Below are 14,126 nucleotides of genomic sequence, written 5' to 3'. Positions count from 1 at the left end.
TGCTTGACCTGACCCATTTAATCTAGGATCCTACAGAGTACAGACAACTGTATTGCCATTCTCATCACGAAATACATAACACTTTAAACAAACATTCCAACGTGAAAAAACAAAACACTCTTGTGTACTGACCATGTGTCAGCCAACCCTTTTTTGGATCCTCACTGGGAATCCACCTTCCATTTGGGATGTCAAGAAGCAAATGAAGTTGGGCTCCATCCCTTCCAACGCCGCCGGCACCACAACCGCCTCAGGACGCCAGCCACCACCCTCTTCATCTGCAAAAATGCCATTTCCTTCCCCAAGCAAATCCTGGGACCTGCTTGAAACACGGGATAACTGAAGGGATCCCTCGCAACGAAGCTCCACTTACCAGAACCAGCCTTCTCTAACCACCTCTCAGGCCTAAACTCAGCCCAATCATCACCCCACATCCTCCCCATTGCGTACACGTGATACGCTACCATCATCCCCTCCTTGATTACAGTTCCGTCCGGCTAAACGTCGTTGTTAACCGCTTCCTTGATGTCTATTGGAACTGGCGGGTACAGCCTCATGCTCTCACATAACGCAGCGTGTGTGTAAACCATGTCCTTCACTTCATCGTACACCGTCTCTTCCGATTTTTCCGTCACTTTTTTCACAACCTCGTTCTCCACTCGCGGGTTTTTCGACAGCAACCAGAAAAACCACGTGAGCGTCGCCGACGTCGTGTCTTTTCCGGCCAATATGAAGCTTATGACTATGTCCGTCACGAAGTCCTCATCGGAATGACCCGAACTCAAGAAACGCGATAGCATGTCCGCAGATTCAAGCGAAGCCTTCTCCTTCAGCTCACGCTTCTTCTCTCTCACTATGTTCTTGGCAAATTCACGCACTTTCGAGACCGCGATTCGCATTCGCTTTTCTGATCCTATGTCTAGTTTTCTCTTGATTTTCCAGACAATGGGTAACGGTTCGCGGAACCGTTGGCCGCTGATCTCTGTTGCTTCTTCAAATGCTCGTGCGAACTTGCTACGTTCAACGGACGCCGCTAGGTATTCTGGATCATACCCAAACGCGATTTTGCAAATGTTGTCGAACGCGAATCGTTCAAGGATGGCTTGGAAATCAAGAGTTTGGTCTTGGGCTACTGCTGCTGAATCGAGAATGGGGACGAGGCGGTCAGAGAGCTCCACGTCCACCACATGTTTGACGAATTTGCGCAGTGACTTTGTGTTGAATTCGTGGCTGGCAACTTGCCTCTGAAACTTCCAGTTATCGCCGTCGGCGTTGAAGATTCCAGTGCCAAGAAAATCAGAGAGGGTTTGAAGAATGTTGTTTCCCTTTTGGTAAATGGAGAACCTTGTCTAGAGAATGTGATGTACGGTGGCGGGGTTGCCGGTGATAATTTGTCGGCAGCCCAAGAGGCTGTGGAGGGTGAATGTAGCAGCGGGTGAGATTTGGACAATATCGGATAACCATTGCAAATGGCGGTTGCCTTGTGCTCTGAGGGCTAAGTAGGAACCAATCAGTGGGTACGCTATTGGGAGTGCAACGGTGGGTGAAGGACCTATCTCCTTCTTCTGAGAAGATGGTCTGAGGAAGAAGAAAAAGAGCACTGGAAGGATGAAGAAGATGAAGAAAGGAGGTAGCAACTGCAAAAGCATCTGAATCATTCTCGTTAGTTCTGACTGAGTATAACAGCTTACAATATTGGAAATTAGTATTAAACTGTAGTGTGGAGATGTTCAGTTGTATCTGTAGGTTTTTCAATGAGAAGTTAAGTGTATATATACTGTGTCTGTGGCATGATGCATTTTGCATTTTTTCAATGTTCAGTTGTATCTTTTTGTATGAGAAATTAAGTGCATATGTTTTTTTCTGTGGCATGATGCAGATATTTGATAGGATTGTATTGTAGATTATTTGGATTACTCGTTACCCATAGCCAGCGTGCATTGGTGATGTGCAGATAGATTTGGAATTTGGATTACTAGTTACCCGTATTTCAGTTAGAATAGTGATTTACTTACGCAAGCAAATCCGTCATTTTTTAACTTGTCATCTGACAAAGGCAATCACGGCAACCGCGTGCGCTGTGCTATATTTTTTGTACTTTGATTAACATGGCGAGTATGATACAGAAAGTAATATAACTCCATTCTCATTTGTCGTTGAAAATAAAATGAAGTTATATTCAACTGAATATAAAGTCGTGTCTGCATTGTTTACATTATGTCAAATATTGCTTTAAATATTTAAGATAAGAAATTTCTACACAAAAAATTCATTCTCATATATGTATGATCTATTATTCATGTGTTTATATGTGTGGGATATCCTCCCTCAAAGTTTTATATATGTATGATCTATTTGAGAGCAAGTGTTTTCTTTAACATTAACTTGCAGAAATAACTACTCACTTGTGTTAGTGTCTTGTCAATACAATGAGACTAATTAACAAAATACTAAGGACAGAGAAATACCCACAGGTCAAGATATCAAAGCCAAAGTTCACTATTCCTATTATGTATTCTATAATCTTGTTCCAAGCAGGTACATAGATACCCATGCCTGAGATTCTGTCCTGTTTCTCTATAATATGCAGGCAAACCAAATAAGTAAAATATGATTCTGTCATGTTTGCCCAAACATTTCCTAGTGGCATAGACTACAATTTTTTTCTTTAAGCTGCATTCTGATCTTGCATACATCTGCAAAAATTACAAACGTTATATAAAGAAAGTGGTTAGAATATCAAGAAGAGACTTTAAATTGCTAAATAGACTTTCAATTCACAATACATTAGTTTTTCATTTTAGAAAATTTAAAAATATTTCTTAAAATGTTAAAAGATCCCTTGGAATCTCTTAAAATGCTAGCGTCCTAGCTTAAAACTTGCAAAAACCAAGTTTAAGAATTTGGCTGGATGCAGAGTTACAACCTTCGGCAGAATTTACTGTCGTTAGATTTTAAAGCAAGACAGACACTTAAATCAGACGAAGAAAATTTCTAGAAGTTTTTAATAAACCTCACAATCATTGAACAATATGTGTTACTCAGAGAAAATCAAGAAGATTTCAGGTTGGTTCATACTAAAGATCTAGTCAAATGAGCGTAGACAAAGTATACCTAAAAGAAAGGAAAAGGACTTCTGTTTATATGCTTACCACCTTAATCTTATCCCAATTTTCCGTAGCTCATGCAATTGATGAGCTATATCCTCAATAAATTGTTGTCCACTGCTTCCATTCCGAAGAGAATTTAATATGTGCTCAAGAAGATCATGATCAGCTTCGAGTGCTTCCAACCTGTCATTAAGGTCTGATATTTCATTTTCTAAAGAAACCAAATCAACTTTTCTTCTGGGCGTCGAACATTTTGGTCCAACAGAGGTGGAAAGAATGTTTTCTTTATCAAGAGAACAATCATCACTATCTGAAGCAACTGAGTCATCCTGATCAGTAACACTTCCATTTGTACAAATATTTTTCTGTTTTGAGAAATCAGTCTTTTCAATCAGACCATCTAATTGAGGTCTTTCCACAATAGAGTATCCTTGTTGATTCGATTTACCATTTGGCATATTGGAGGAAATCCCGGTACAATAGATTTGATGAAGCTTCTTTTCCAAGCTTTTCAAACATTGTGAAATGTCTAGCTTTTCCTCTTCAAATTCTATAGATGAGGTTTCAACAACCACAGCTTCATCACTGACTTTGGATACCTCGGTGATCTTTGCATCAGAAGAAATTTCCACAGTACTTGTGATGTCAGGTACACTAACATTTTGTACAGTGATGTTGTCTCCTTTCAAATCACAAATTTCATTGTGAATACTCTGGACCACAGGTTCGTCAGTCAAGTTTTCCTTATACCATTCTAGTTCTGCTTCCAAATCTTTTATCTCTTTTTCTTTTTCTTCCAGTAGATTGTTAACTTTCTCCAATGCATCTCCATCATATTCTGCCTGCTCTTCCATCATTCTTAAATATTGAAAAGCATCCATATGCAATGCAGCCTTCTCCTCCTGTAACTTTGTAATCATAGCCATTGCTTGATTTGCAGCAATTGCAGCTGCATTTCTTTCTTCCTCCAATTCTTTATATAAAGCATTCATGCATTTTTTGTCATACTCAATCTGTAGCTTTAATCTATCAACAAAGGACTCCCCTTCAATTTCAGAGATATTGCTTCCATCCATAGATTCAAGGCCAGATCCCACTGAGGCTGACTTTTGAAGTACCTGAGTTCCATCAGAGCTAGAAGCCTCAGCTTCATCCATACCATGGACATTAACAGCATCGGAGCTCAGGAACTTCACACCATGGTGATTACTGATGTGAGGCACCATACATGGATCTAAAAGCAAAGGCACAGGATTGAGGGAATCATTGTTTGGATTTGCTGGATTCAGATCACTCGGAAGACACTTTGCTCTAGGATCATTGCTGGCTTCAATGTTTTCACGAAACACACTACCTTCACCATCATCATCAGAAAATGGAAAGTCAGACTCAGAATCAGAAGTGAGTTCCACCTCAGTGTACCCAACATGAGACAATGGTTCAAAACTGGATTGGTTATGAACAGCTCTCCCCGGTGATTTTAGTAGGATAGATTTTGGGGTATTCTGTTCTAACTTCCAAAGCATACCACAACAGGTACATGTCCTTGAGCCCTTAGAGCCAGTAAACAACGCTTTGCTTAGCAATGGGCTTTGGAAACCACAACCACCAAGATCCACACCCAATTTACCCATCAACAACCTCTGGGTTTTTGGGTTCGGTTCAGTCTTTGTGGTGACAGACAAGAGGCAATCATCACACATCCCATGACCATGAGCAACCTTATTGTGAATTTGACATGATATAAGAGATGAAATTTCTGATCTATGACTGCTGCAAAGTAGAAAATGATAGAACTCTGAATTTTCACCACCTAAGAAGACACGATCAAGCCTAGAGCATAACAAACAAGGTGCTTGCAATTGGCAATAACTTGCAAACTTTGTAAGCAGATATGATAGCAAGGCATCCACAAGCAACAGAAATATCAAAAACCACTCACAAGCTGCAGATGTAAGAAGGACAATAAAACCCTGATACCTCCATGTTTTGACATATGAATTTCCACCTGTTGCCATCTCCACCACAAATTTTCTCTACAAATCCATAATCAAGTCCCAGCCATTCAATTCAAAGCAGAAAATTGCATACCAAGATTAATGTAGCATCTTTTATATCACAAATCCCAACGTGCTAGGGCTAAAACGCCAGAAGCAGGTCATAAACAACCACCATTAAATTAAAGACATCGTATACTGCCCAAGAACGACATCAAACAAGTTCACCAAACACAAGTTTTGAAGACCACACAAAAAAAGCAACCACGACCAGAGTTTGCATGTTCAAGAATTGGAAGATAAATGTGACCACCCAGTGGACTTGAAATCCTCACAACTTCCCATCCTAGGAACCCAACAAAAAAGAAAGAAAGAAAGAAAGAAAGAAAGGAAATGATGAAAATGAAACCATTATCGTAGCATCACGGAGCAGCTTAAGCTTGACTTGAGTTGAATTGATTCTTTACATAATATCATAGTTTCGATACAGTGTTCGATCGTATCCCCATTTAATTAATAATTAATTAAATTTTGTGAAATTTTTTAACGTAGGCCGCCCTAAGGCTAGAGGTGGCAAAGTGGACGGCCCGCCCCACCTCGCCATTAACCCGTCAAAAAATGAGCCAGCCCGCCCCGCTCCGTCCCGTTTGGCGGGTTGGGCTGGTTGGCCCGCCAGCTCGAGCCTATTTTACACTTACCCGCCTTGGCCCGCCTATACCCGCCATCAACCCGCCAAAAAATGAGTCCGTCCCGCTTTTGAAATGAGCTGAAAAACTCAGCCCGCCGTGCTCCGTTTGACGGGTTAGCCCGCCGAGCCGCGGCTCTAGGTAAGGCATCATCCACCCTTACCCAACACTTTCCAATACCTACACTTCCTCTTCGAACTACGTTGACAGAATCAATAACCGAAAACATAAATGGAAAATAAATTTCAACCAACCCCACTGTGCCGCATAATTAACTGACAACTAACATCTAACAACTAACAACTACAAATTTAGTTACAGTTATGAACCAACGAGCAAATTGTGGAACCATAAAATGAGAATTATTTTCAGGATTACGAATCCTGATTGAAGATGAAAATAAAGAGAACAAAATCTGATTCTCATCACGAGTGCAAGAAAGCAAACAATCTTCGGCAATTTGGGGCCTAGAAGAATAAAACTCAAAAGTCCACCCAAATTGTATTAAAAATTATGGAAAATTCAAAAAATAAAATAAAATAATGATATTAATTTGGTAAATACAGAAAAAAAAATGTGGCAATCCTGTTTTCTGCAGCTTGACGCGAGGTAGAGAAAAGAGGTACAAACTACAAAGGTAACTTCGGAACAAAATGGCAGAGTTTTTCTTTCTGACCAATAAAAAAGTAAAAAAAATAAAATACGGATAAGACAGAACCGATATTAAAATTAAAATACAAATGAAATGAAATAGTAAATAAGAAATGGCGCGCAGTGACCGTTGATAGTAAAGTGGGAATGTCTGTGAAAAATAATGTTACCTTTCGGTATCCACCTTTAATTTGAAAATATCTTGAGTATTGATGTACTACTTAAGATTTAGTAAAATTCTCAGGGTAGCTCAACTGGGGAGTTGGAACGCCATTTGCATTGTTCACGATTCGATTCTTGGAAAACTTTAGTAAATTCCATATATCATTTTTTTAGCATTCTGAAAAAAATTCATCTACCAAATACCTCTTTAGAGTATGAGGAAAAAGGTTGTCTCTTGATGGAAGATTAGTCTCATCTTTCTTCTTATGAGATAACCTAATGCATCCGCTGTTTTAACGGGAAGATAACTTTTAAAGTCATACTCTAAGATCAAAGGTTTCTACTAAATTTTTTTAGTAATCTGTGTAACAAAATGTAGATACACTTTGTTTTGGGTACATGAATGTAGATACACTTTCATTCAACGAACCAATGAGTCTCACACCTCCCCCGTGCGAGACTTCTGATTATGTAAATTAAGTCCAGCATCCTTCTCGTAGAGGAATAAACTGGCAACTCCGTCCCACGAAACTAACTGCATTATATGAGAAAATAATTTTAAAAATAATTAAACTAATAGTTTTTTTTACTAAATATTAATACCGTCAAAATACCTCACAAACAGGTATGAATAAGCATGTTGAGAATATTTATAGAAAAAATTTGATGCATAGATTTTACGTGGCTATGGATATAAATGGCTTACACGAACTATTACAGCGTAAGACATAAGGTGATATTTGACGTCTTAGACTTAAAAAATAAAAAACATGTTTAAAAAATAGGTTATTATTATATTATTATAAAGTTAAAGTTATATGTGGATTTATATTATATTTTAATTAAAATAAAATAAAATAAATTTTGAAATATAAACTAATATTTATATAATTCTGAATAAATATAAAGATAGGCTTAAATAATTCAATAGATTTATATCAAACTTTTTAATTTAAATATATATTAAGTCAAGTGTAGCGAAATATGTCACGTGGCGTTTTGGTAAAATTTACTGTTGACGTGACAGTTTGGTAAATTTTTTTGCCAACAGTGACACTTTGTCCACTGTTCCCAATGAAGACTAGTTGATTAACATCATCATACATGAATGGGTTGAATAGAGTACTCGGTTCGACGATACTATTATAATTACGTATTTTGATAAGTACATAATTATATTATTAATTTTTTTTTCAAAAATTTATCAATAACAATTTTTTTTAATATTATAACTATGAGACAAGATATATTTACTATTAAAAATGTTTATCACTTTTATAACCAATTTAATCATCATTAATTTCTGTTAATATAATAGTTATAATTTATTAAGTTTATTAAAATTTAATAATTAATTAATAATTAATTTTTAATAAACTATAATCATTAAATTAATGATGATAAAAAAGGGTGTCATGGGCAACTTGAATACTTCTTTGAATACATAGTTATATAACCCGGAATGAGTAGCGTGTAAGGGTGTAAATGAGCTAGGTCGGCCTATAGGGACCTACGGCCTAGCTTATATTAGGTCAGACTTGACCTATTATAAATAGTAGGAAAAAGTTCACTAATGCCCCTGTGATTTTTTTTATCTCATATGCTCCTGTGCTTTGTAAAAAATAAAAAACCAGAGGTATTTGAGATACAAAAACATACCATTTTACAAATCACCGGGTATATGTGATAAAAAAAACTACAGGAACATAAGTGATTCTAGAGTAAACCACAGTGGCATTGGTGAACTTTCCCCTAAATAGTAAAATAAAATAGGCCTAGGTTTTAAAAAAAATCTATTTAGAAAACAGGCTATAGATTTTTTTGTACATGTTAGATCTATAAGCCTACAGGCCGACTTATATCATATTATTTATTTTAAATAAAATTATTATTTACTTATATCATATTATTTATTTTAAATAAAATTATTAAAATAATAATTTTGAATAATAAAGTAATATTGTTTTAGTTATTTTTTAATTATTGAATATTTAATAGGCTTAAACAGACTAACAGGCTAGGTCAAGACTTTTATTTTTTAAATATAGATTAGACCAGATGTGTAATTTGAGACCTACACAAACTAAACAGACCATGCTAAATCCCATATTTTTTATACAAACCTGACCTATTGAAGATAAAGTCTAGCCTATTTACACCCTTGCAGTGGCCAACTCGGCACTAAAAAGGGTGTCGTGGCCAAACGTCCATGTGAGAAATATATTAAATATTAAAAAAAGTTAGCTACAGTATTAACATTTCAGATCTGGAGCTAGAAATCAGTGAAATTAAATCGTCTTCTTCTGAATCTTAGATTTATACAATTTCTGTCACTCTTGTTGATTCTTGAAGTATCACACTTACATGTTCCAGGTAACCCTCGCCCTTTCTTTCTATGCATATTGCTGAGTTTCTATGTTCCAACTACCCTTTCTCTGATCAAATTTTCCTTCAGATTGTGTGTGCCCGGTAAGCTTGAGCTCAACACCAGCTTAGACTCTTTCTAATATTTATTGAGTATAAAAATATTTATATATCGAGTATCTGCGTTGGATGTTTTCAAGCATCTGCTTCGAAGCTTATCTCTAAATTTTTTTTTTTTATCTTTTTGTTGATGAATAGTTAGAATAAATTCAGGCTCAAGTTCGGATCTTTATTGAGTTTTATTTTTTTTTTCTTTTAAACTTGTAGAGATTCATGATATATTAATTGTGGGAAAGGAACAGAAAGATGACGGCTGAGAGATTTTGTGAGAACGAAGAGGACAAGGCTCTGTTGGAATCTGTATTGGGTACAGAAGCTGTTGCCTTCTTTAGTTCGGCGATTTCCAATGATGTCTTTTCCGACGTTATTGTTCAACCATGTCCTGAATTGGGTGGTATCCACCAGCGATTGTGCCACCTTGTTGATGTTTCCAAGTGGGACTACGCCATTTTCTGGCAAGTTGCTGGCTTGAAATCTGGTGGCTATGCCTTGAAATGGGGTGATGGACACTGTCAAAATCCCAAAGGGGGTCATTGGAATGAGAAGGAGGAGGAGAAGGATGGTGCCAAGAGGCGGGTGCTGCAGAAGCTTCATGCCTGCTTTGGTGGATCTGACTCAAAAGAGGCCATTTTTACAAGGTTGGATAGGGTCTCAGATGTGCATATGTTTTACTTGACCTCAATGTATTATGTATTTGGTTTTAATTCCCAGTTTGGCCCTGCCAGTTCTTTTAAGTGTGGTAAATCAATTTGGGCTTCTGAGACTGCTGGTTGTTTAAACCAATATGAATCAAGATTATTTCTGGTGAAATTGGCTGGTTTTCAGACAGTTGTTTTTGTACCTTTCAAGGCTGGGGTTGTAGAGCTTGGTGCCATGGAAATGATGCCTGAAGAGCAGGGTGTTTTGGAGATGGTCAGAACAACATTTGGGGAATCTAGTCCTGGACAGTCAAAGGTATTACCCAAGATTTTTGGGCATGAGTTAAGCCTGGGGGATTCAAAATCTCAGTCCATAACTATTAGTTTCTCCCCAAAGGTGGAAGATGATTCTGGTTTCACTTCAGACTCCTATGAAGTACAAGCACTAGGGGCAAACCATGCTTTTGGAAATTCTTCCAATGGATGTATAGGCGACAGTAATGAGGCAAAATTGTTCCCTCAGTTAAATCAAATGATTCCTGGGAATTTTAATCCTCAAGCAAGGTTTTCTTGTATAGATATGGGTATTGAAGACTCATCCTCGCCTCATCTAGATGAGCGGAAGCCCAGAAAAAGAGGGAGAAAGCCTGCCAATGGGAGAGAGGAGCCACTGAATCATGTTGAAGCAGAGAGACAAAGGAGGGAGAAGCTTAACCAAAGATTTTATGCCCTAAGAGCTGTTGTTCCTAATATATCTAAAATGGACAAGGCATCTCTGCTTGGTGATGCTATTACTCATATCACTGATCTCCAGAAGAAGATCAAGGTTTTGGAAGCTGAGAAAGACATGGTTAACAATAAGGACCACCAGTTGCCATTTCCAGATATTGATTTTCAGTCTAGACAGGATGATGCAGTTGTTAGAGTGAGCTGCCCCTTGGATATTCATCCAGTTTCTGGAGTTGTTAAAATGTTCAGAGAGCATCAAATTGTAGCTCAAGAGTCTAGTGTTTCAACTGCACAGGATAAGGTAATACACACATTCTCCATAAGAACTCAAGCTGGGGAGGCTGCTGCTGTACAGTTGAAAGAAAAGCTTGAAGCATCTCTTTCCAAAAATTGATAGTGAAACTTGAAATTATATTTTATGTGGAGCATCTCAATTCCAACTACGGCAAAAAATTATATGGTTGTCATGCTGGCTAACATAACATGTCAGTGTTTTTAGGGCACTTTGTTAAGTAGAATCTAATTTGTTAGATATGGGTCTAGTGGAATCCCTTTGAATTATGTGTTTACGTGTATAAAAACTTACTGCTTATGAGTTGAATTCATGTAATATACTGTTCCAAGTTTTACCCGGTTAGGCCCACCGGGTTCAAGCCCAAAGACTAGGCCCACTGAGATCTAAGGCCCCCTCACTCGGATACATACATCCAACCAGCGCCATAGACTATGAGCCCGGATCGTGGGTTCAAACTCACGATTCTTTCCCGCTCTGCAATACTCACAATCATCCCTAACTGCGCACTAAGACCTTATGGAAATTTTTTAACCATAAAACTATTGGCACATAAACAGTTTTTTTATGAGATTTTATGGATCAAACAAGTTTCTATAGTCATATGCTCATAATATTGTGGACATGACTCGAGTAACCTGAAGGGGAGCTTTGTAGGTATCACAAAATCTATTGGCATTACAAAATTTTGAAAATTTTAAAGTAAAATTTTGAAAAGCTATAACTTTTGAGTCGAGTGTACGAATCAGGTGTTTTTTTTATTCGACAATTTTTCGAGAGTTACACATTAAAAATTTTAGGAGGAAATTTTTTGAACATTTACTTGAGTACATGACCCATATACTCGAATATATTGCGTGGAACAACAAATATTCGAGTATCTGGATTCTATATTCGAGTAAATGTTCAAAAAAATCCATAATATGAAATATACTTAAATATAAGGTCATGTACTCGAGTATATGCGTCGGTCAATAGTCAAAAAGAGGAAAATTGGTGAAATGTTTTGGAAGAGAAGCAAAGTGCTACTTATTTTGGTCAAATAACCACTTATTACTATAAGTTAAAAGATATTATCAATTCGTTAACCAACATTTTTGGAGCTTGTTGCCCAAGAATTAAGTCATCGTTAACCAATATAAAATATTGTGTATCAGAGAAGGTTTTACGGCGTAGAGCTAACTGTTTAACCGGTCACAGTGGCAGAGCCAAAAGCAAAAATGAAGCAGTGCCAAAATTTTTTGTTGATACATAAAATGGTAACAATGACAACATCATCAAAAATTATAAATGTTCTTTATTATTATTTTTTATTTTTATTTATTGAAATGCATATTATTGAATCTTAATGAACCAGGAACTCATGAGTTCATTTATATAGTACACGGTGAAGGGAGAGAAGAATAAAAACTATATGGAAGATATACAACTAACTACAACAGCATCTATAACTAATTGAAACTATACTGTAAACAGAAGCTAACTGACTCCATGAAACTAGGGACCACTAGCGTTGATACACGTGGATATGAAGAAGTTGCAGTATATCAGAATGCCATTGCAACTAATAGGATCACATGCTATCAGAAGAAGCTGTATTATTTGACACCCCCCCACAAGCAGGACGATGGATATCACAGAGACCGAGCTTGCTAATCATAGCAGCAAAGGGTGCTGGGTGGAGAGCTTTAGTGAACAGATCAGCCAACTGAGCAGCAGAAGGAACAGGAAACAAACGCAAGAGACCAGAATGAAGCTTCTCCCTAGTGACGTGAATGTCAATCTCAATGTGCTTGGATCTCTCATGAAGAGTGGGGTTCTTGGCTAGATAAATAGCAGACACATTGTCACAATAAACAGGAGCAGGAGAAGAGCAGGCTATGCCAAAATCACGAAGCAAATAAGTAAGCCACTGAAGCTCACAAGTCATGGATGCAAGAGCACGGTACTCAGCTTCACTAGAGGAACGTGATACTGTGGATTGTTTCTTGGAACGCCAAGTGATCAAGGAGGAGCCAAGAAAAGCACATAAACCAGTGATCGAGCGCCTGGTATCTGGGCAACAAGCCCAATCAGAATCAGTGAAACCACTGAGCTTGAGAGAGTTTGTGGAAGAGAAGAACAAACCGGTAGCTGGAGAGCCTTTGATGTAACGCAAAACTCGGGTTGCCGCTGTAGAATGATCTGAAGTGGGAGCACTGACAAATTGGCTTAGTTGCTGAACTGGGAAAGAGATGTCAGGACGAGTGGTTGTTAAATACAGTAAGCGTCCAACCAATCGTCTATAAGAAGAAGCATCTGATTCAGACAGTGGAGGACCAGCAGTGCGAGAGAGACGGGTAGAAGGGATCATTGGAGTGGAGGAAGGCTTAGCAGCAAGAAGACCAGAGTCAGACAAAATCTCCAACGCATACTTTCGCTGATTCACAGCAATCCCAGACTTGTTGCGTGCAATTTCCAGTCCTAAGAAGAATCGCAGAGAACCCAAGTTTTTGATGCGAAATTGAGTGTCTAAAGCAGACTTGACCCGTTGAATTTCAGTAGCACTATCACCTCCCAGAACAATGTCATCTACATAAATTAGAAGAGCAGTGAAGCTATCAACCTGACGACGAATAAACAAGGAAGGATCAGCAACAGATTGGGAGTAGCCAAGAGAGAGCAAGGAAGTAGTCAATTTGGAATGCCATTGCCTACTAGCTTGCTTGAGGCCATAGAGCGACTTATGAAGGTGGCAAACAGTTCCTGAAGGTGCCTTAATGCCAGGAGGTAAAGCCATGAACACCTCCTCATTTAAGTCACCATGCAAGAATGCATTGTTGACATCTAATTGTTCAAGGATCCAATTCTTAGCAGCTGCAATGGAGATGAGAGTGCGGATAGTAGTCATCTTGGCAACAGGACTAAAAGTGTCAAAGTAATCTACCCCTTCCAATTGGGTGTAGCCTTTGGCAACTAATCTTGCCTTACATCTCTCAATTGTGCCATCAGCCTTATGTTTTACCTTGTATACCCATTTACAACCAACTGTATGTTTACCAGGGGGTAGTGGTACTAGCTTCCAAGTGTGATTCATGTCTAATGCAGATAATTCTGCATCCATAGCATCTTGCCAACATTTAAATTTGGAGGCCTCAGTATAAGATTTGGGTTCAGTGATGGTAGTGATGTTAGAACAGAAACGTTTATAAGAAGGAGAGCATTTATCATATGACAGAACATTGGACAAGGGATAGGGAATACCTGAAGGAGATTGTATAGCTGAGACAACATGATTGCAGTGATAGTCCAAAAGATAATTTGGATGCTTCTTTGTCCTGGAAGATCGACGAAGGTGAGTAGCAGCATCATTGTTAGAAACTAAAGGTAATGGTTGT

General features: G+C 38.0%; 2 protein-coding genes and 1 pseudogene across 3 annotated transcripts; 1 reads left to right on the top strand and 2 right to left on the bottom strand.

Moving 5' to 3' along the window:
- Positions 1-138: 138 nt before the first annotated feature.
- LOC133298693 (cytochrome P450 94A1-like) lies at positions 139-1,753 on the bottom strand (annotated as a pseudogene).
- Positions 1,754-2,516: 763 nt separating this feature from the next.
- Positions 2,517-5,128, bottom strand: LOC133298692 (probable myosin-binding protein 4). Its single transcript, XM_061498017.1, has 2 exons — positions 3,115-5,128; positions 2,517-2,696 (listed from the first exon to the last, which is right to left on the bottom strand). Exon 1 carries the CDS (start codon positions 5,126-5,128, stop codon positions 3,149-3,151), a length of 1,980 nt encoding a protein of 659 aa, XP_061354001.1. The 3' UTR covers positions 2,517-2,696; positions 3,115-3,148.
- Positions 5,129-8,850: 3,722 nt separating this feature from the next.
- Positions 8,851-11,140, top strand: LOC133298696 (transcription factor MTB3-like). Of its 2 annotated transcripts, none has more exons than XM_061498024.1 (2): positions 8,851-8,979; positions 9,298-11,140. In XM_061498024.1, the coding sequence occupies exon 2, from the start codon at positions 9,337-9,339 to the stop codon at positions 10,849-10,851; it is 1,515 nt and encodes a 504-aa protein (XP_061354008.1). In that variant the 5' UTR covers positions 8,851-8,979; positions 9,298-9,336; the 3' UTR covers positions 10,852-11,140. The 2 variants fall into 2 exon arrangements, with proteins under 2 accessions (XP_061354008.1, XP_061354007.1); XM_061498023.1 differs by having other exon boundaries at positions 8,861-9,075.
- The last annotated feature ends 2,986 nt before the right edge of the window (positions 11,141-14,126 follow it).

The sequence above is a fragment of the Gastrolobium bilobum genome, unplaced genomic scaffold, assembly GCF_033153095.1.
Source record: "Gastrolobium bilobum isolate Gb01-03AN ecotype WA unplaced genomic scaffold, APGP_CSIRO_Gbil_v1 utg64434, whole genome shotgun sequence".
Taxonomy (NCBI): domain Eukaryota; kingdom Viridiplantae; phylum Streptophyta; class Magnoliopsida; order Fabales; family Fabaceae; genus Gastrolobium; species Gastrolobium bilobum.
The sequence above is the reverse complement of the archived record's forward strand: the minus strand, read 5'-3'. Positions and strand labels throughout refer to the sequence as shown.